The sequence below is a fragment of the Sinocyclocheilus grahami genome, unplaced genomic scaffold, assembly GCF_001515645.1.
Source record: "Sinocyclocheilus grahami isolate Dianchi unplaced genomic scaffold, SAMN03320097.WGS_v1.1 scaffold51.1, whole genome shotgun sequence".
NCBI classification, from domain to species: domain Eukaryota; kingdom Metazoa; phylum Chordata; class Actinopteri; order Cypriniformes; family Cyprinidae; genus Sinocyclocheilus; species Sinocyclocheilus grahami.
The window spans coordinates 1821861-1845237 of NW_015505230.1; the positions used below are offsets into that span (position 1 = coordinate 1821861).

At 36.0% G+C, this 23377-nt stretch overlaps 1 protein-coding gene across 1 annotated transcript in view; it reads left to right on the forward strand.

The window, feature by feature from the left end:
- Nucleotides 1-15763, forward strand: part of LOC107583198 (actin-related protein 2-A) — an 18324-nt gene extending 2561 nt beyond the window's left edge. Inside the window, exons 2-10 of the mRNA XM_016269331.1 lie at nucleotides 364-474; nucleotides 3994-4209; nucleotides 4295-4367; nucleotides 5001-5137; nucleotides 6360-6509; nucleotides 6727-6872; nucleotides 7423-7555; nucleotides 13123-13304; nucleotides 13341-15763. Of these exons, the coding sequence (XP_016124817.1) occupies nucleotides 364-474; nucleotides 3994-4209; nucleotides 4295-4367; nucleotides 5001-5137; nucleotides 6360-6509; nucleotides 6727-6872; nucleotides 7423-7555; nucleotides 13123-13293 (1137 nt within the window). The 3' untranslated portion in view covers nucleotides 13294-13304; nucleotides 13341-15763. The remainder of the gene's footprint in view (nucleotides 1-363; nucleotides 475-3993; nucleotides 4210-4294; nucleotides 4368-5000; nucleotides 5138-6359; nucleotides 6510-6726; nucleotides 6873-7422; nucleotides 7556-13122; nucleotides 13305-13340) is intronic.
- Nucleotides 15764-23377: the final 7614 nt, after the last annotated feature.

Genomic DNA, 23377 nt, shown 5'->3' on the forward strand with positions numbered 1-23377 from the left:
TCTCTCTCTCTCTCTGTCTCTCTCTCTCTCTCTGTCTGAGGGTACATGTTTATGGTAGAGAATACATGTTCAGAAAAACATGATTAAACAGAACACTATGGTAACTGATTAAAATTGTGCTTATAATCCGGAATATGTGTACACAAAATTGTCTATTTATTAAAATTACCCTGGTACCTTCGAATTTTTTCTGTGTTCTGTCTTTCTGTCTTAATATTTTGACGTTTTTATATATTTTCAGATTTCATTTATTTAAAATTTTAGTTGAAGTTTTACTAAGTTTATTACTAAGTTTTTTTTTTATAGTAATTTTTGTACTTCAACATATTTATTTCTGTCTTATATATAACTCTGTCTTTTCAGTTTGTGAAGTGTGGATATGCCGGCTCTAATTTCCCAGAGCACATTTTTCCAGCTCTGGTGGGGAGACCGATCATCCGCTCCACTGCCAAAGTGGGAAACATCGAGATCAAGGTAAAGTTTCCCCACTAAACTGCACCCTAAATCTTTCCCTACACTGACACCATGACTTGGGCTCTGTCCCAATCACCCAGTGAGCTGCCTTGCTGTATACACCCTACAGCAGTCTCCTAAAGCTGCATCTGTATTGAAATGAAACCCCCATGAGTAACTAAACAGTTCATTTTTGATCAGATGAAACTTTTTATTTACACTTTTTGGTATTAAATTAATTAAAAGTATGCTTATAATGTTGAAATGCTGTCTATGTAGGCCACTCACTGGATTTTGTATCAGAGGTTGTAAATTGTCATTCCAAGGGTTTCAAAGAAATGCTGTGAATTTGGTAACGGGACATACACCGCAACTTGAGTAACTTCCTGCTTGACTCGAACTTCTGCAGAGTCGTTTTCACTGGGGGTGGAGCCGCTTTGAGAGGGTTCTTACAGGTTCCTCTGGCTGAAATATTAATATTTGATTCAAAAGGAAATACAGAAATATTGAGGTATACTGTAAAAATGGTCAGAAGTCTGAAAAAATATTAAGAGGTTGTTTTTTAGCCATATCACCTGAGTGTAGTGTTAATCCTGGACACTTTTTTTTTTTTTTAATACTTTAATTAGAAATGGATATATTTCTAAACAAAGGTCTTTCAGCTAATGAATGATGTAGGGCAGGGGTGCCCAACCCTGCTCCTGGCGATCGACTGTCCTGCAAAGTTCAGCTCCAACCCTAATCAAACACACCTGAAGCAACTAATTAGGGTCTTCAGGATCACTTAAACATTAAAGGCAGGTGTCTTTGATTAGAGTTGGAGCTAAACTTTGCAGGACAGTTGATCGCCAGGAGCAGGGTTGGGCACCCCTGATGTAGGGGAACGTGTTTTATGATAATCAGTGTTGGGGAAAGTTACTTTTAAAAGTAATGCATTACAATATTGCGTTACCCCATAAAAAAAGTAACTAATTATGTTACTTAATTACTTTTTATGGAAAGTAATTACGTTAAAAGTTAAAGTAACGCTAAAGTAACATTACGTTACTTTAGCGTTATTTTAAATCTGGACAGGGCTTGCTTGTTGGTTTTTAAAATAAAAAAGTTCTATTTTTGGCAAATATAAAAAGCCTTTTCACACCAAAAGTGAAATGAATAAGCCTCAGGCTGAAGGGAAAGTAAATTTATGTCAGTACAGTAGAATGCAGAAGAAGACATTTCAGCACACTTCAGCAATAAAAAAAGACACACAAATGTTCTTCTAGAGTCATTTTTGCTTATTAGTACGGTTGAACTGGATCATTGAAGGTCAGAAGCAAAGACATTGGTTAATAAAATGGGATTAAATACATAAAGCATATTTGTGTTGTTTAACATTTAATTATTGCAGGTTTGCGTCATATTCTGAGTTGCATTATTTTTATTCATTTTGAGGAATACTGAATCTGTTTTTTTTGTGAGTGAGATGAATTAATGCATATTCATATTTATTTTAGAACTACAGTAACATCTTCTGATTTCTCTCAACATGGGGACAGGAGAGCTGTCAGTCAATACATTGAAAAAAAAAAGTAACTTGCGTTACTTATTTGAAAAAGTAACTCAGATATTCTCTTGTAAATTAAAAAGTAATGCGTTACTTTACTAGTTACTTGAAAAAAGTAATCTGATTACGTAACTCGCGTTACTTGTAATGAGTTACCCCCAACACTGATGATAATGCCCCAAAATTGACATTTATGTACTTAATAACTCAATTTGTGTAAACTAAAAGCATTCCATTTAAATTTGATCCATCCTAAAAGAGTACAAAATCTTCCAAAAAACAAAAAAAGTCTTGTTCCTAAATCCCTTTTATTATCTATCCTCTTTTTTAATATTAAATATATGTTCTTATGCAAATAAGACCTCATATCATGTAGTACAGTTGACATTTTTTGTGTTATGTTGACATTGTGTCAGAGAAATAAGTGTGCAGTCATCTTTATTATTTTGTCTTTGAGCTTCCATTTGTGCAGTAGCTCTACAGCATGGCTGTTGAACAGCAGTTAGCTGGTGACGTGGATTTACTAATTGTAGAGTTGATGAAAGTTATCAGGTGCATTGTAATGTTTGAAGCGGATGTCGTAACATACGTCAGTAGACCAGGAAGATTTTAAAAGGAGCGCTTCATTCATAAATGCATACGAACTTACTTACTTACCTTCACGCTGTGGAAATACAAACCAGAAGACCGCGAGCGCTGTGCTGTGCTGAAACGGTGCGGAGCTACGTAAAGTCTATATAAAATTAATTAATTGAGCAAAGAATAAAAATGAACCAAAACCTTCATCTGACAGCATTGATGCTTACTGCCAAAGAACCAACGGTTGTTACAACAGATGAAGTACTAACAAACATTGTTTCAAACAACAATTTATGCATTTCAATACAATTCTTTTTAAAATATAAGCAATGAATGCCCCAAGTATACTGATTCCCCTACTGTCTTTTGGACATGTTTTGTCCCTTTTTTCAAGAATCAGTGTGATAAGATCGCTGATCCTGCATCAGTCTTTACTCTTCAGGAGTTTCGCTCTCATCGCTCATCTCCTGTTCTCTCCATATTTGTCTTTCTCTCCTCTGTTACTGTATTGAGATGCTGTAGGAGTATAGGAAGATGGTAAGTGTGTGTGTGTGTGAGAGTCTAACCTGTAGCGATACCCTCTCAGGAGATGCAGAGCTGGTTGCAGTTTGACTTTATTCTTGCATTAATGTTCAGACTAATCATAAATCTTGTTCCCTCTCTAACCCTGAAGAAATTATCTTGCTTGTATGTGTCTAGTGTTTGACATTACCCAGAATGCACTGGTCTGTACCGAATGGCATGAGTGTGCTGTGTCCAAATAGGATATACAGGGTTCATGGTCATAAGTAGCCATAGATGCTGGTATGGCAATAAAAAGTAAATGAATAAATTCAGGAAATGTCAGGTTAAAAATATGTTTTTAACACCTGGGAAAAAATTAAATTTCTATGATAATATTTAATTATGGTTTAAAAAATATGGGAGGCAGTGTTGTTTTAGTATTATTTAAATACATTTATAGTATTATTAATATTTTGAATGAGCTTTTATTTTTATACTTTCAGTTTTCATTTTAATTTTAGATGACGTTTTAGTCATTTTGTTGTGTTTTTTATCATTTCTATAAATTTTTATTAGTTTTGTAATATCTTTTTTTATTTCTGTTTTAGTAATTTTAGAACTTAAATTTAAATTTCATTTGCCAATGCAACATTTGTAATTAAAAAATTTTTTTTGAAAAAAAAAAAAAAAAAATATATATATATATATAATAGTTTTAGTAAAGTGTATTTCATTAAAATCAGGGACGTTTTATTTTGAAAACCTGATGAAATGAAGTTTGTTTTCCCAGTTGTCTCCAGCTCCGTTCGACACTTTTAATTTCTCTTTCAACCTGCACAGCTTCCGTTCAGCTCAAAATGAAAGAGAACATTGAGCCTTCTGACCTTTGACCTCTCCGCTGTGACCTGTAGGACCTAATGGTGGGTGACGAGGCGAGCGAGCTGCGCTCCATGCTGGAGGTGAACTACCCGATGGAGAACGGGATCGTGAGGAACTGGGACGATATGAAGCACCTGTGGGACTACACTTTCGGCCCCGAGAAGCTCAACATCGACTCGCGGAACTGCAAGATCCTGCTAACGGAGCCGCCCATGAACCCCACCAAGAACCGAGAGAAGATCATCGAGGTTTGAGCGCCCGTTTGTTGAATAACATCTGTGATGAACCTCAATGAGGTTTGTGATTATTTTTGACCCTCTTGTCTCCCTGTAGGTGATGTTTGAGACCTATCAGTTCTCAGGCGTTTATATCGCCATCCAGGCCGTGCTCACTCTTTACGCGCAAGGTACTCAACCTTTTTAATTTTATAATAAAAATATAAGATCAAATGTAAAATAATAAATATAATAACATGAAATAAAATGTTGTATAATAATAATAATAATAATAATACAAATATGAAATTAAAAATAATAAATATAATAACAAAATAAAATGTTATATAATAATAATAAATATAATAAAAATATAAAATAAAATTTAAAATAATAAATATAATACGAAATATAGAATAAAAATATAAAATAATAAATATAATAATACGAAATGAAATATTATATAATAAAAATATAAAATAAAATGTAAAATAATAAATATAATAACAAAATAAAATGTTATATAATAATAATAAATATAATAAAAATATAAAATAAAATGTAAAATTATAAATATAACACGAAATAAAATGTTATATAATATAATAAAAATGTAAAATAGAATGTAAAATAATAAATATAATAACATGTAATAAAATGTTGTATAATAATAATAAATATAATAAAAATATAAAATACATTTAAAATAATAAAATAACAAAATGATCACATAATAAAATGTTATATAATATTATATTTAAAAAAGCACAACTCCATGCCAGACTTGATAAGTTGATGTTTGTGAATGCCTGTTCTCTGTGCAGGTCTGCTGACGGGTGTGGTGGTGGACTCTGGTGACGGTGTCACTCATATCTGTCCAGTGTACGAAGGCTTTTCTCTTCCTCATCTCACGCGTCGTCTGGACATCGCTGGACGAGACATCACACGATACCTCATCAAGGTACTGCCCCATAGATACTCTCTCTATATCTAATTAGCTTTCATTTTAAAGGGTTAGTTCACCCACAAATGAAAATTAGCTTGTGTTTTACTAACCCTCGAAGCATCCTAGGTGTATATGACTTTCTTCTTTCAGACGAATCCAGTCGGAGTTAGATTCAAATTTGTCCTGGCTATTCCAAGCTCTATCATTGCAGTCAGTGGGTGTTGCAGTTGAACAGTCCACAAGTCATCAAATAAAGCTTGCGCGTTCATAATAAAACGTGCCGCAGATGGCTCCGGGGGATGAATAAAGGCCCCCTGTAGCGAATCCATGAGTTTTTGTAAGAAAAATATCCATATTTCAAACATAATAAACACTTTCCTCACACTTCCGCTGACTGTCATACGCGGAAGCAGTTCAGGCGGATGACGTAAGATGCGTTGCGTGATTAGTGACGAATGACAAATGCAGAGAGAGAACAAAACAAAACGCCGGTCATGAATTAGAAGCACAAACCGAAGATTTGCAAAGAAAAATTTTTCTTTTTTCAGTATAAACCAAGAGGAGACTGGTTTTCCTTTGCTAAAGTAAGGAAACGTTGCTTCCTTTGCTCCTATAAACAAACTCGCGAGACTAGCATATCTCAGAGGCGCACGCGCTGCGCATACGTCATACGCCTTCCGCCGGAACGGATCCGTGTATGATAGATAACGGAAGTGAGAGAAAAGTGTTTATTACGTTTGAAATATGTATATGTTTCACTTCCGTTATTCATCCCCCGGAGCCATCTGCGGCACGTTTTATTATGAACGCGCGAGCTTTATTTGACGACTTGTGGACTGTTCAACTGCAACACCCGCTGACTGCAATGATAGAGCTTGGAATAGCCAGGACAAATTTTAATATAACTCTGACTGGATTCGTCTGAAAGAAGAAAGTCATATACACCTAGGATACTTCGAGGGTAAGTAAAACACAAGCTAATTTTCATTTTTGGGTGAACTAACCCTTTCATTTTAAGTTTCTTTTTTTTTTTATAATTTTGTTTAGGGCTGTCATGATTCCTCGATTTAATTCGAGTACTCGATTATAAAAAAATCTTAGTCTGTGTCGATTAATTTCTATTTTATTTCAGCTTAATTTCAATTAACAAAATTTTTTTTTAAAAGAGTCATGTTAGATGTATTTTTTTACGGACAAACCTCCAGAATGAATCTTAACGCTGTCCGTTTCTCTGCAGCTGTTGTTGTTGAGGGGTTACGCCTTCAACCACTCGGCAGACTTCGAGACGGTGAGGATGATGAAGGAGAAGCTGTGTTACGTGGGCTATAACATCGAGCAGGAGCAGAAGCTTGCGCTGGAGACCACCGTGCTGGTGGAGTCCTACACGGTGAGTTCAGCCCGATGCAGGAGCTGCGAGAGGGTTATTAACCCATAAGCTCTGCTCCATAACCTAGTGAGCGTTTTAAACCCTAATGACCCTCTGGACAGCAGACTTGTTATTGCCAGCAGAGGGCAGCAGTGTGGTGTGTAAATGTAACTCTTTGAACCTGTCAGCAGTGTATAAAATGGGGAGAATTCACACTAGTTTGTCCCTGGGTTTGTAGCTTCCGGACGGCAGAGTGATTAAAGTGGGCGGCGAGCGGTTCGAGGCTCCAGAGGCTCTGTTCCAGCCTCACCTCATTAACGTGGAGGGAGTGGGTGTGGCTGAACTGCTTTTCAACACCATCCATGCCGCTGACATCGATACCAGGTCAGTTGAAATATTTCATAATCAGTATTAATATAGAAGAGATGTTTTTGTATACTGTATAATGTGTGTATATGTGTGTGTATATATATATATATATATATATATATATAGTTGATTATTATCTAATTTTTTCTCCTTTTTACAAACTAAATAATAATAGTAATAATAATGCATTTTATTTTTCATGTGCTTTTCTTCAACCCAACCTGCCACAACAATAAGACATAATAGCAATATAGTAAAAATTTGTTTGTAAAACGTTTTTAAAAAAAGTTTTAAAATACTAAAAAGTATTATATAAGTAATTGTAAGTAATATATAAGTATTGTATAATTAAATATTATGTTATTGATAATAATAAAATTTTTAATTGTAATGTTATCATTATGTATTTATATTTATATCTTTGTTACAACGTATTATTTATATGTCATATATAGTTATTATGTTACATATATAGTGCCAAAATGATCAATTTTTTTGTCTCAAAAGCATGTTTTTATGTTCACGTACATATACACACTGACATTTGTCTTTGTCTTTATGTCAGGGCTGAGTTTTACAAACACATCGTTTTGTCGGGCGGTTCTACGATGTATCCTGGTCTGCCGTCTCGTCTGGAGCGGGAGCTCAAGCAGCTCTACCTGGAGAGAGTCCTGAAGGGAGACGTCGACAAGCTCTCGGTACGAATGCTTTAACCACAACTAACATGTAATACAGACTAGGGGTGTGCGATATATTTTGTCTGCGATAATATCATAATTGTTGTTTTAACGATGTATGATTTGACATTATCGAGTATTTTGCAAAAACCATTCAAAACACCCTTACAGAGTGCACGCATACATTACGTGAAGTCAGGGCCGGATTTACGCATAGGCATTCTAGGCACGTCCAGGGGGGGCCCAAACACAATGAAGAGAATTATAATATTTTTTTGTTATATTATGAGCTATCTACAACAGTAAAAGAACCAAAACACCAGAAGACATTGAGCAAATAAATATAACAAACAATAGGGTAAAAAATGGCAAACTATTTCCATGTTTTCCACCTTTTTATGTATGGAAATCACGTACATAAATTCTTTCTCCCATTCTCTCTCACAGACGCAAACACAGTGCAGACACGCACTCGCGCTCTCACACACGGAGACGCAAACAGAAACTTGTCATCAACGCTGCCCCGCGAATTTATCAGTAAAATAGTTTCGCAGCTGAAAAGCTACAGGGCATTTCTCAGTAGCGAGGTTCTTGAAGCAGTTCAACTTAAAGATTAGTAAACGCTGCTGCTGAACACTGAGAGACGCACAGTATTCACACGCTTAATCTCTCTCTCTCTCTCTCTCTCTCTCTCTCTCGCTCTCGCTCTCTCTCTCTAATAACTGCATTAGCCTGCATATCAATGGCCCAAGCCTCTGTTATTAGCTCTAAAATTACGTTTTGGAGTTTGCAATGGAAGGTTTATCTTTAAATAAATCATCTGAACAATATCTTGAGGTGTGGTTGTGACACCAGGCCGTTAAAATTATTAGAGAAATGATGCACTCCCGAAGTGGTAATGTGGCCACGACGCTGGAGCCTATTAATGGAACGGTCTTTCTCCATTCTCAAACAAATTAAGACATTTGATTTTTATTGACTGAATGCAAGCGCTTATTGCGACAGAAAACACTGTAACGGTTTCCACTGATTACTTTATTTGACGACTTGTGGACTGTTCAACTGCAACACCCGCTGACTGCAATGATAGAGCTTGGAATAGCCAGGACAAATTTTAATATAACTCTGACTGGATTCGTCTGAAAGAAGAAAGTCATATACACCTAGGATACTTCGAGGGTAAGTAAAACACAAGCTAATTTTCATTTTTGGGTGAACTAACCCTTTCATTTTAAGTTTCTTTTTTTTTTTATAATTTTGTTTAGGGCTGTCATGATTCCTCGATTTAATTCGAGTACTCGATTATAAAAAAATCTTAGTCTGTGTCGATTAATTTCTATTTTATTTCAGCTTAATTTCAATTAACAAAATTTTTTTTTAAAAGAGTCATGTTAGATGTATTTTTTTACGGACAAACCTCCAGAATGAATCTTAACGCTGTCCGTTTCTCTGCAGCTGTTGTTGTTGAGGGGTTACGCCTTCAACCACTCGGCAGACTTCGAGACGGTGAGGATGATGAAGGAGAAGCTGTGTTACGTGGGCTATAACATCGAGCAGGAGCAGAAGCTTGCGCTGGAGACCACCGTGCTGGTGGAGTCCTACACGGTGAGTTCAGCCCGATGCAGGAGCTGCGAGAGGGTTATTAACCCATAAGCTCTGCTCCATAACCTAGTGAGCGTTTTAAACCCTAATGACCCTCTGGACAGCAGACTTGTTATTGCCAGCAGAGGGCAGCAGTGTGGTGTGTAAATGTAACTCTTTGAACCTGTCAGCAGTGTATAAAATGGGGAGAATTCACACTAGTTTGTCCCTGGGTTTGTAGCTTCCGGACGGCAGAGTGATTAAAGTGGGCGGCGAGCGGTTCGAGGCTCCAGAGGCTCTGTTCCAGCCTCACCTCATTAACGTGGAGGGAGTGGGTGTGGCTGAACTGCTTTTCAACACCATCCATGCCGCTGACATCGATACCAGGTCAGTTGAAATATTTCATAATCAGTATTAATATAGAAGAGATGTTTTTGTATACTGTATAATGTGTGTATATGTGTGTGTATATATATATATATATATATATATATATAGTTGATTATTATCTAATTTTTTCTCCTTTTTACAAACTAAATAATAATAGTAATAATAATGCATTTTATTTTTCATGTGCTTTTCTTCAACCCAACCTGCCACAACAATAAGACATAATAGCAATATAGTAAAAATTTGTTTGTAAAACGTTTTTAAAAAAAGTTTTAAAATACTAAAAAGTATTATATAAGTAATTGTAAGTAATATATAAGTATTGTATAATTAAATATTATGTTATTGATAATAATAAAATTTTTAATTGTAATGTTATCATTATGTATTTATATTTATATCTTTGTTACAACGTATTATTTATATGTCATATATAGTTATTATGTTACATATATAGTGCCAAAATGATCAATTTTTTTGTCTCAAAAGCATGTTTTTATGTTCACGTACATATACACACTGACATTTGTCTTTGTCTTTATGTCAGGGCTGAGTTTTACAAACACATCGTTTTGTCGGGCGGTTCTACGATGTATCCTGGTCTGCCGTCTCGTCTGGAGCGGGAGCTCAAGCAGCTCTACCTGGAGAGAGTCCTGAAGGGAGACGTCGACAAGCTCTCGGTACGAATGCTTTAACCACAACTAACATGTAATACAGACTAGGGGTGTGCGATATATTTTGTCTGCGATAATATCATAATTGTTGTTTTAACGATGTATGATTTGACATTATCGAGTATTTTGCAAAAACCATTCAAAACACCCTTACAGAGTGCACGCATACATTACGTGAAGTCAGGGCCGGATTTACGCATAGGCATTCTAGGCACGTCCAGGGGGGGCCCAAACACAATGAAGAGAATTATAATATTTTTTTGTTATATTATGAGCTATCTACAACAGTAAAAGAACCAAAACACCAGAAGACATTGAGCAAATAAATATAACAAACAATAGGGTAAAAAATGGCAAACTATTTCCATGTTTTCCACCTTTTTATGTATGGAAATCACGTACATAAATTCTTTCTCCCATTCTCTCTCACAGACGCAAACACAGTGCAGACACGCACTCGCGCTCTCACACACGGAGACGCAAACAGAAACTTGTCATCAACGCTGCCCCGCGAATTTATCAGTAAAATAGTTTCGCAGCTGAAAAGCTACAGGGCATTTCTCAGTAGCGAGGTTCTTGAAGCAGTTCAACTTAAAGATTAGTAAACGCTGCTGCTGAACACTGAGAGACGCACAGTATTCACACGCTTAATCTCTCTCTCTCTCTCTCTCTCTCTCTCTCTCGCTCTCGCTCTCTCTCTCTAATAACTGCATTAGCCTGCATATCAATGGCCCAAGCCTCTGTTATTAGCTCTAAAATTACGTTTTGGAGTTTGCAATGGAAGGTTTATCTTTAAATAAATCATCTGAACAATATCTTGAGGTGTGGTTGTGACACCAGGCCGTTAAAATTATTAGAGAAATGATGCACTCCCGAAGTGGTAATGTGGCCACGACGCTGGAGCCTATTAATGGAACGGTCTTTCTCCATTCTCAAACAAATTAAGACATTTGATTTTTATTGACTGAATGCAAGCGCTTATTGCGACAGAAAACACTGTAACGGTTTCCACTGATTACTAAATATTTTTGTTTGCTGGGGTGGTAATATTATATAGGCTAGGCTAGGGGTGTCCAAACTCGGTCCTGGAGGGCCGGTGTCCTGCAGAGTTTAGCTCCAACTTGTCTCAACACACCTGCCTTCAAGTTTCTAGTATGCCTAGTAAGAGCTTGATTAGCTGGTTCAGGTGTGTTTAATTGGGGTTGGAGCTAAACTCTTCAGGACACCGGCCCTCCAGGACCAAAATGTTTTTTTTGCCTGTCACGATAAGAGGTAAGTCTGGCCCTGCGTGAAGTGTAGACTAGTGCATGTGCGCATTTAGAGTGCGTTCTTTCACTGCATGATTCAGTCTGTTAAAATGCATTTAGAATGATCACAAATTCAAGACCGAAAATGTATATATTTATACCATTTCATATAGTCAATAATCAATTTCACACGAAGAGTGCCGTTTTTCTCCAAATATTACCATGATTACAAATGTGATATTGATATATTTTTTTTATAACAGTTCAATAAACAAGAAGTTAATTAAGATACTTACGTTTTAGACACCATATTGCCTGATTTTGCTCTATTTCGACAACAAAAATAATTCCAAACAAAGCTACAGCGCTGTTTTGCGTCTCTGTGCAACATGACAGTGTTTCGTTCCTGAGTGAATCAACTGTTTAAATGATTCGGTTTAATCGCAATGACTCCCGTATTAACAGTGACTTGCTGCCACCTACTGGCGGTTTTAATTTCACATTCAGAGTATCTTTTATTATTTAAATAATTTCAAATATCAGTATTCAACGTTCTATGCTTTTTAATATATCAAAACATTATTTATGCATTTGTAATTGCAGATTAAATGCATTCATGTCTTGCATTAAACAGTGGGCAAATACATCTAAATGCCATTTCAGATGCAGCTTCTGTGTTGATTTAATTTGCTTGGTAACAGCCCAAATGTCTTATTACTCTAATTCACTGATTAAATGTACGAATTTCACTCAAAAGATAATGGACACTTTTAGAAAAAATGGCTTTATAAAGGTAAAAATGCCCATAAAATGTAAAAATAAGTTTAAACTTATTGGAAAAGATTAATTTCTATCACTGCTGTGAACTGACCACCACACAGAATATGAAGAATATTAAAAACTTTGAGTCAGCTGTCCACGGCAGTCCTTAAGGTACCAGCACAATAACACACACAGCAAAATATCGTCTAATTATCGTTATCGATAAAATCTCAGAAAATATCGAGATAATATTTTTTGTCAATATCGCACACCCCTAATACAGACCCCAAGAAAGATATGATCAGTTGGACCGTCTCTAGGATGTAGGCGTCCTAAAACCTTGTCCACAAGGTTCTGATCACTAGGTGGTGATAACTGACGAGTTAACAATGTAGCAGTTTATTTAGCAGTATTTGAGATTATTTATAGACAGACGTTAGCTTCCTTTATTAAGGGAAATTCCTTGCTGAAATTGTAACATTTTTACTTTTTAAGGACATTTTTTCCCCCCCTAACCATGTGAAAGGTCACTGTGATGTTTGCAGATGCACTAAAACGATAACTAGATAAGCCTACAATAGTCAACTTTTAAAATATTAAAATATTCAGCTAGTTGCAGGGGCAAAATTTCAAATTTTCTTTAACTAACTTGTACTAAAATAACTTGCGCTGAAATAAAAATTAATAAAACTGTATAATCATATTTTAAGAAAACCGTAACTAATTAAAAACAACAACAACAACAAAAAAACAAAATTATTCTGAAAATGGAAAATATAAAAATACAAAATTAAATTAGGATATTCATAAAAACTGAAATAGTATCTTAATATTAAAATAACCACTGGCTAGTTTTGAGTTTTATTACTAATAATTTCTTGCATTATATAGAATTGCTGTTTTTCTGAGTCTGTCTTCGCTTCTGTTTTTGTAGAAGTTTAAGATCCGCATCGAGGATCCTCCACGGCGTAAACACATGGTGTTTTTGGGCGGAGCGGTGCTAGCCGACATCATGAAGGACAAAGACAACTTCTGGATGACCAGAGAGGAGTACCAGGAGAAGGGCACACGCGTTCTGGAGAAGCTAGGGGTCACCGTTAGATAAATCACACACACATATACACACACACACACACACACACACGCACACACAACATGTATATCCCACTCCCAGTCACAGGGTGGCATTTTGGCAGCGTAAACAGAGATTTTCGGCAGATTGAGGACGAGAACAACGATATTCAAATACTTGAAATTCCTTTGCAATCCAAAAAAAAGTGCTCGATGTTTGTTCGACATTCCAAATGTAAAGAATGAGAGAAAAATGTAATGAAATCGAGTGATTTGCTCACGAAACGACTCGTTTATGCTGCCAAAATGAATCCTCAAGCAATCCTTCGTGTATCACCATATCATGACCTGTTTTGAGTCCTGTCTGTCTCATGAGTTCACATTGACCCTAACAGAGAGAAATATCGAGTAAGAAACAGGAGGATGTTTAAACAATAAAAAAAGATGTATTTTTCAGGAAAAAAAAGGTTCTTTGGTAATAAAATAGTTTTTGTAGTAAGGATAAAAATCGCTGCAGCCAATTTGCTAATAAAAAAATGAAAAATATAATTGTGGCCAATAGTATCAAACACATAGACGTACTTCTAAAGGCAGATTGCTTTTGCCGAAACGTCTATTTTCTTTCTTTAACTTCCTGTGATGTCTTTTCCTGTCTGTAATCTCAGCATCTGTGCATTATTGGATGCCCTGAAAATATATAGAGAAAAATGCAGTAGCAACCGGGGCCAACTTCCCTGAATAGCATTTAACAGAACATTTGAAGAGCGTGTTTTTGTCAAATAATGTCATTGAGAGGAGGCTTTGAACGCACTCTTGATGAGCAGTGTCATTTTAGTCGTGAGAATTGGCATTTGGAAGTCTTTACATATAGACTCTCTGTGCATGTCATTCCGCCTGCAGTTCCAGGATCAGTTTAAAGGACCTTCATAAACAATAATATCAATATCATACTGCATTTGAAAGGGAAGTGGTAATGTTTTGCGTACAGTTGTATCTAGAACCTCATTTCCGCAAATAGCTGGGTGAATCTCATGAAACATGTCTGAGTCACATTTCATTTCAAAATCAAAAGAAAGAAATAAGAAGTTATAGTTTCCTTTCATGACATTCAGCACTATTTCCCCCAAATTCTCATTACCATTATGCAGAAAAATCCCTTGTTTTTATTTCCATAATGCAAAAAGGAAACCTTTTTTTAATTATTGAAATGCATGCATGCATGCAAAAAAATCGATACATATTGTTGTCATTACCTTAATGCTATTTTTCAATTGTGTAGTAATGAATACTACATGGTGAGTTTTTTTCTACTATGTTTAATGCTGATTTAAATGTAAAAAACTAAATAATTCAATTACAGTATTTGTACTGCAATACAGTTAAAATGACACTAGTGATAATCTAATAACCCTTTTGTAGAATAATGGGAATTACACAATGTCCTGGTGTGTTACTGTAATGAGAATTTGGGAGATGAATGTGTGTAATTGTCAAGGAAGTAATGATACTAAAAGAGGATAATCAAATATTATTTCTGATTGCTTTTGTGTTTGATTTGGGGATTTTTGTGAGACTCACACACGGAGAATTGGCTATAAAACCGCACGAGCAGCTGCAGCAGTGCATTTAGTCGTGGCTCATGCATTTTACACACGTGCATCGTCCATCCATGCGGCTTCATTCCATTGCAATAACCCTGCATCCTTTTCATCAGCTCATTTATTTAGTATTCGAACGAGTCTAAATCGTGTTTCGCTGCCCAGACGAGCCTCACGATTGTTCACTTTGCTATTTTTTATGCTTTTGCATTCATGTTTTTTCTTTGCTGTTGGTTGTCAGTCATTTTCATGTCCGAGTCGAGTTGCATCTAACAGTCTGGGAACGAAGGGCCTCGCTGACGCCCGATGGGTGTTTCTGGGTCAGGCGCTTCATTCCCAGACCGAAGGCACCTGTGATGTAACGGTTTACTGCCTATTTGTAATATGAATGACATGATGATGGTATTGTTACTGATGATGATAATTTTAGTGTTTGTAGTCGTGACAGCCGTTTGGAAGCTGGATCAGTGATGTTTCTGTGTTTATACACACTCGCACATGGAACAAACTAAACGACGACTCCATTGATTTCACTCACACGCTTTCTTCCTGTGCCAAGTTTGGGTATTGTAGTCATTTTGTTTGTTTGTTTGTTTTCTGCTTTTGGTTTTTGTTTCATTTGTAGCATACTGCCAGACCATTGATTTAAATAAAGAAAATTGATTTATAACTCAATGGTAAAAGTGAGTCTTTTAAGCAGACTGAAGCCAGTGCGCGTGTGTGTGTGTGTGCATGTTAGAGAGAGAACATGTGCATGTTAGTTTTTTTCATATGTGACCTGTAACTATGGAAGCGCACAAGGAATTGCCACCCATCTATGTTACCATGGAGATGTGCTGTACACATGCAGTGTATTTTCTTTCAGTTCATCTCTTAGAGCTGTAATTTACAGTACCAGCCTCAGACACACACTCATTATTTAATCACACTATTATTAATATTTGTGTAAGTAAACAAACATACATCAGTCTGATTATCTATGTATCATTTATCTGTCTCTCTCTATATATATGTACTCACATTTTTATTTATATATATATATATATATATATATATTGTATAAACATACGTCACAAAATTTATGCTAACACCTTCAAATAAATATTACATGTCCATTTAGTTTTTTGTCTGATAAGTAGACATGTAATAAGCATCAAAACCAAATAACATAAATATAATTATGATCACTTTTTGCGATTATGATGACAGGTTGACTACATTATCCCTAAATTTTAACAATGCATGCATGTTTTTTGTCTCCTTTTCATGACATTTAAGCGTTTGTTTCCTAAATTCTCATTACCGTAATGCAGAACAATCCCCTTTTTTTTTTTTACCATAAAGCAAAAATAAAAGCTTTTCATTCATGAAATGCAAAACAAAATAAAAATGTTTTATTGTCATTACCTTAATGCTGTTTAAAATAACTCAATTTTACATGTTAAATACTACATGGCGGGTATTTGTACTGCGTTTTATGCTGATTTAAATTTTAAAAATGAATAAATGAATTACAGTATTCATACTGTAATACACTAAAAAATGACAGTAATGAGAATTTATTAAGAATCACCCTCTTGTAGAATAATGGGAATTTCCTGGTGCGTTACTGTAATGAGAGTTTGCGAGATGAATGTGAGTAATTGTCAAGAAAGTTATGTCGCAATGCAAAAAAACTTTATGATACTAAAACAAGATAATCAAATGTAATCTCTTATGTTGGTTTGACATTGAGATATATTTGGTGAGATTCACAAAAGGAGAATTGGCCATAAAACAATGAGTCTCTCTGAGTCTCATGGGTCTGGGCTGGGGTGGAAGAAAAGACAATATATAGCTTTAGTAGGAAATATTTTTAATGTTCGTGAACAATACAAAATGTTTTTTCTCTTTATGTTCCTTTTTTCAAGAAGGCCATCAGGTTCTAGAAGAGACAGTCCTCCTGCATAATAATACAGAGCTGTGTGTGTGTGTGTGTGTACGTACCTGTTTTTCTATTCTGGTGGGGACTTAAACCTGAATACACACAGACTCAAGGGGACTCATGTCACGGGGGGGACCTAAATTGAAGTCCCCATGGGTAAACAAGCTAATAAATCACACAGAATGAAGTTTTTTGAAAATCTAAAAATGCAGAAAGTTACCTGTGAGGGGTAGGTTTAGGGGTAGGGTTGGTGTAGGGCAATAGAATATATGGTCTGTACAGTAGAAAAAGCATTACGCCTATGGAGAGTCGCCACACGGATAGCAAACCAGACGTGTGTGTGTGTGTGTGTGTGTGTGTGTGTGGAGGAGGGGGGGATTGTGTTCACATTTGTTTCCGATTTTATTCATGTAAACAGGGGGGCTGTCAGACTCAGTGGGGCCTGTTTAAATTAAGGCCAGGCTGCTCTGCAAACAGCGATTTGCTCGCTGTATGTTACATTACACGTACGGAGAGCAGTGATATATTTGCATAAATGACACAGAAATGCAGATTTTGTCCCAAATTGTGGTGGCCATGAAGAAGTTCACCCAAATATGAACATTTTGTCATTCATTTGCCTGTGGAACGACCAAGCAACACCATATGGCTTGTGCACTATATTCCATGTCTTACGTCATACAGTATTTTTGTGTACAGATCAAAATATTAGTCATTATGTGCTCAAAATCATCCCCTCCGTCACATTTAAAGATGGATTGAACAAGATTTGTTGTCAACGGCATCTGCTTAATGACAAGTAACATGGTACAGACTGCAGAAAACTGTTATTCACATAATATATATCCCACAATTCCACTCTGCACTGTACACATGACTGAACTGCCCTCTGGGGAAGAGAATAGTTATTCTGTTCAGTTGAACACCGCATGCTATATCCAGCGCACAACAAGCCGCTTCATCGGTGTATGAAATGAACCACAGACATGTTTACTATCAATATCATTATGCAGCCGGACTGAGAGAGCAGGAATCTGGTGTAAATACTCCTTTCTGCCAGTTTTCAGAGTTATTTGCTAAGACGGTCAGCATTAGGGCATGCTGGGATGAAGTTTGGAGGATAAGGCTATGTTGCAGCATTCAGCTTCATCTTTCTCTCTCACATCCACATGTAAAGAAAGCTGTCAAAGCCTCTAAACTCACTTTGCTTTCACAATGTGACGTGTTTTTATGTGAAGTGGAACATGTAGAGAGGGACTTGATTTTATTCATTTATCCATTAACCTTAGACACAAAGATAAAAAGTAGTAATTATGACAAAAAGTTAGTTATCATAATCATGAATTTTGTCATAATTTCTCATTTTTATCTCAGAGTTATGGCAACAGTATGATTTATTATATTGATTTAGACTTTTATCTCATACACAGTAAAATGAGATCTTGAGAGATTTAATGTCTTCTTTTATTTCAGTTGATTTCATCTAAGTCTGTGGCTGAAGTCAGTTGTAGTTCTTGTTTCTCTTTTCTTCAGTGATTCTGCTTGTTAACAGCAGCTGTTCATCACTAATGCTCAATCAGCACTTAATTAATCACTTAATTATCTCATTAACTTTAACACTGCTTCAGTGTTGCTTTAACACTCTTGTAGAGTGGGACCATATATGCTCCGAGCAGTGTTAATTTAACACTCGGGAATTTACTGAGTAATGACAGTGTATCATAATTTTAGGCTTTGACGTAATTATTACTTTTAATGTCAGAATTATGACTTACCAAAGCATTTTTAATGTTGCATTCAGTATTCGAGTAGCTATTGTATGAAGGAGTAACTGCTGTTTTTTGTGCAGTAGTTCTACATGCTCGCAAATCCTCTCATTATAATGAGCAAAGCATAGACACAATGTAAATAAGAGATTGAATATGTGTTGTTCTTCCCTCACACACACACACAGATAATGCTGAAGAGGATTTATGCTCCTCAGATTGTAAGCTCGACCTCACAGTGTAATTAATTAATTGTTTGTTGCATATTTGCTTGTTTTTAGTTGTCTAGAGACCTAATTAAATTAGTATTGAAATGTTATTGGAAAAAAGCATGTTTTTTTAATAATAGGTCTATATATATATATATATATATATATTGTATAAACATACGTCACAAAATTTATGCTAACACCTTCAAATAAATATTACATGTCCATTTAGTTTTTTGTCTGATAAGTAGACATGTAATAGGCATCAAAACCAAATAACATAAATATAATTATGATCACTTTTTGCGATTATGATGACAGGTTGACTACATTATCCCTAAATTTTAACAATGCATGCATGTTTTTTGTCTCCTTTTCATGACATTTAAGCGTTTGTTTCCTAAATTCTCATTACCGTAATGCAGAACAATCCCCTTTTTTTTTTTTACCATAAAGCAAAAATAAAAGCTTTTCATTCATGAAATGCAAAACAAAATAAAAATGTTTTATTGTCATTACCTTAATGCTGTTTAAAATAACTCAATTTTACATGTTAAATACTACATGGCGGGTATTTGTACTGCGTTTTATGCTGATTTAAATTTTAAAAATGAATAAATGAATTACAGTATTCATACTGTAATACACTAAAAAATGACAGTAATGAGAATTTATTAAGAATCACCCTCTTGTAGAATAATGGGAATTTCCTGGTGCGTTACTGTAATGAGAGTTTGCGAGATGAATGTGAGTAATTGTCAAGAAAGTTATGTCGCAATGCAAAAAAACTTTATGATACTAAAACAAGATAATCAAATGTAATCTCTTATGTTGGTTTGACATTGAGATATATTTGGTGAGATTCACAAAAGGAGAATTGGCCATAAAACAATGAGTCTCTCTGAGTCTCATGGGTCTGGGCTGGGGTGGAAGAAAAGACAATATATAGCTTTAGTAGGAAATATTTTTAATGTTCGTGAACAATACAAAATGTTTTTTCTCTTTATGTTCCTTTTTTCAAGAAGGCCATCAGGTTCTAGAAGAGACAGTCCTCCTGCATAATAATACAGAGCTGTGTGTGTGTGTGTGTGTACGTACCTGTTTTTCTATTCTGGTGGGGACTTAAACCTGAATACACACAGACTCAAGGGGACTCATGTCACGGGGGGGACCTAAATTGAAGTCCCCATGGGTAAACAAGCTAATAAATCACACAGAATTAAGTTTTTTGAAAATCTAAAAATGCAGAAAGTTACCTGTGAGGGGTAGGTTTAGGGGTAGGGTTGGTGTAGGGCAATAGAATATATGGTCTGTACAGTAGAAAAAGCATTACGCCTATGGAGAGTCGCCACAAGGATAGCAAACCAGACGTGTGTGTGTGTGTGTGTGTGTGTGTGTGTGGATATATATATATATAATTTTTTAACTGTGGCTCTTTTGGAGAAATTAACCAAAAACTGAGAAAAAAAAAAAAGTCAAAAAAGGTTCGCACCCCTGTTTTAGAGGGGGTTTTTTTCTGCATCATGGCTGATTTGTAGATTGTACCCCCAAAGATTGCTATGTATTTTAGTATTTCCCATTTATTTACTGTTATTTTTGACCGTGAAAAACAAGTGTTTAGTGCAGTACTTAAATATTTGAACATATATATATATATATATATCGCAAAAAAACGTGTTATATCTATATATCTATATATATATGCAATCAGCGACTTTAAATGGATAGTTTTATATTTCTCCATCAATTTGAATTTGATTATATCATTTGCAGTGCTTCATGGGTTTATAGTTCTTTCCCTCATTAAAGCCCAGTCTTGTATCTTTGTCTTTTTGTCCGATTTTCAAAAACCTTTTTGCTTCAAATCAAAGTTTGTACTGTTGTGATTCACCTCGTAGCTGGTTGGCTTGATTCAAGGGTTATAGCACTTTAACAAAGACTTTTTATAAATCCCTTTGAGAAAAATTATTAATACTTCCCGAATCAGTGCCTCTGAAAAAGGGGGCAGGCACTAATGCACTCTATTCCAATGAAGTAAAATAAAACATCGAAACATATTTCCCCCCCTAAATGACCGAAGAAGACCAGAGGGTTAAGAGTGTAAAGGTAATATGCAATGTGTTCATCCGCTTCCTTCCCGCCCCAGATCCAGGTCTGTTTCCCGTCATGCTGTCTGCTCATAAGAAACTGCTCCCATGGCTCTATTGAGACCATTTTTACTTTGTCTCTCTCAATACTTTAGTCTCAAAGATCCAGGCGCTACCAAAAACTCCAGACTTGGACTCTTAAAATGCACTTTAACCGGATTTGAAGTGCTGTATCGCTCCACAGAGACGTGCGCGGTCCAAAAGGATTCCAGCTGACCTTGGACTAATGCAGTAAATTCATTACCGTGACCTCTCCGGCCCTGCACACAGGTTGCCAGATAACTACTGCTGAAAGTAAACAAACAAGGGTGTACACGGGGAAAGAGACAATGCTGGCCCGGCCCTCTCTTTTCCTGCAAACACACACACGCACATCCCTGCTCAGTGTGGGAAGACTCCTCTGGAGACGCAGACGGCTCCTTCACTCCCCTCTGGCTCTCTGAACATCTCTGTTTCCTCCCTCTTCCTTGTTCTTTTGTGTAAAGCTACAATGTTGATATTGATGTCCATTTAATCTTTGATGACCTTCATCTTTCTCAAAAACACACTTCAAACTGTGTCACGCACAATAACATCCTGGTGTGTGTATCTGTGTGTTCCCAACTAACTGGGAGGAAGCCGCGTTGCACAAACACTCATTCGCAAATCTGTGTGATTGCACGACAGGGTCCTGAATGAGATGGGGGAGCGTCATCATTCACGGCGCCTCCTGCAGCCTGGGAGTAAGGTTGGGGTGACAGGGTTCAGCTGCACACAATCAGAAAGATGGGCCAATCTGACAGTAATGCATACAAATGAGCATGTGTTAAAAGGTTAGTTCACCCAAAAATGAAAATTAGCCCATAAATTACTCACCCTCAAGTCATCCTAGGTGTATATGACTTTCTTCTTAGAGACGAATCCAGTAGGAGGTATATTAAAAATTGTCTTTCAAGCTGTTTAATGCCACTCAGTGGGTGTTGCATGCGTCAGTCCAAAAGAAGTTAAATAAAAAGCGCCCATCCATTGAAAAAAAGTGTCTCTCACGGCTCCGGGGGGTGAACAAAGGCCTTTTGTAGCGAATCGATGTGTTTTTGTAAGAAAAATTTCCATATTCAAAGCGTAATCACTTTAATGTAGCTTGCGCTCACTGTTGTACCCTGGAAGCAGCTCCGGGCGGATGGCGTATGGAGGTCGGCTTTGCGCACGCTACGCTCAGAAGTGACGAACGCGGAAGCGCAGGGGAGAGATCAAAACAAAACAACGGTCACTTATCAGAAGTACAAAACGAGGATTTGTAAAGAAGAATGTCGGAGGATTTCGATAGAAGCCAAGAGAAGACTGGTTTTCCTTTGCTAAAGTAAGGAAAGTTTTGCTTCCTTTGATCCTGTAAACAAACGTTGGTTTTCACGAGACTCACCGGCGCATGCGCAACGCTGACCACAAACTGTTGGCGCAAGCTACATTAAAGTGATTATTACGTTTTGAATATGGATATTTTTCTTACAAAAACGCATCAATTCGATACAGAAGGCCTTTGTTCACCCCCCGGAGCCGTGTGAGACATTTTTTTAATGGATGGGTGTTTTTATTTAACTTCTTTTGGACTGATCCATGCAACACCCGCTGAGTGACATTAAACAGCTTGAAAGATCAAAGACAATTTTTAAAATAACTCCGACTGGATTCGTCTGAAAGAAGAAAGTCATATACACCTAGGATGACTTGAGGGTGAGTAAATTATGGGCTAATTTTCACTTTTGGGTGAACTAACCCTTTAAGGTTAAATGTGCCTGCTGAGCGGCAAACGATTAACACCCTGTTCTTCACTCCGACATTACACATCTACAATGTATAATCAATGAAGCTTGCAGTGACTGAAATGACCAAACTAAAATAGAAAACCTAGTTCTGGTAAAATCAACAAAGATGTCAGTGGACAAAACCTCAAAACTAAACATGAAATAGTACACTGCCATTATAATTAACAAAGCAGATGAAACAACAAAACTAGTAACAAAGATATCAGTGGTAAAATGCAAAATGTAAGTATATTATAAAGTATAATGACAAAACTAGTACATCCTTATTATCTAAAAATTATAATTACTTATTATCAGCAAATAAAATTTTATATTCAAATGGACCATTATAATCAACAAAGATGTCAGCAGATGAAGTGACAAAACTAGTATGCTTGAGTTAGAACCAGTGTCAACTAAAACTAATAAAAAGTATTAAATATAAACATTTATCAGCAGACAAACTGATAATGAACTGTTATAATCGTCAAACTACTATGCTGACATGCAAACTAATACGCTTAAGTAGAGAACAAGTGTTTTTAACTACAATTTGAAATGTTGTTAATTGAAATAAATCTAAAATATAAATATTAAATAAAAAACATTAAAAACTTTAAAATGTTGCCTTAACCAACTAAAATAAAATAAGTTTAGGTTAAAGTAAAATTACTAAAAATTAAACTGAAATAA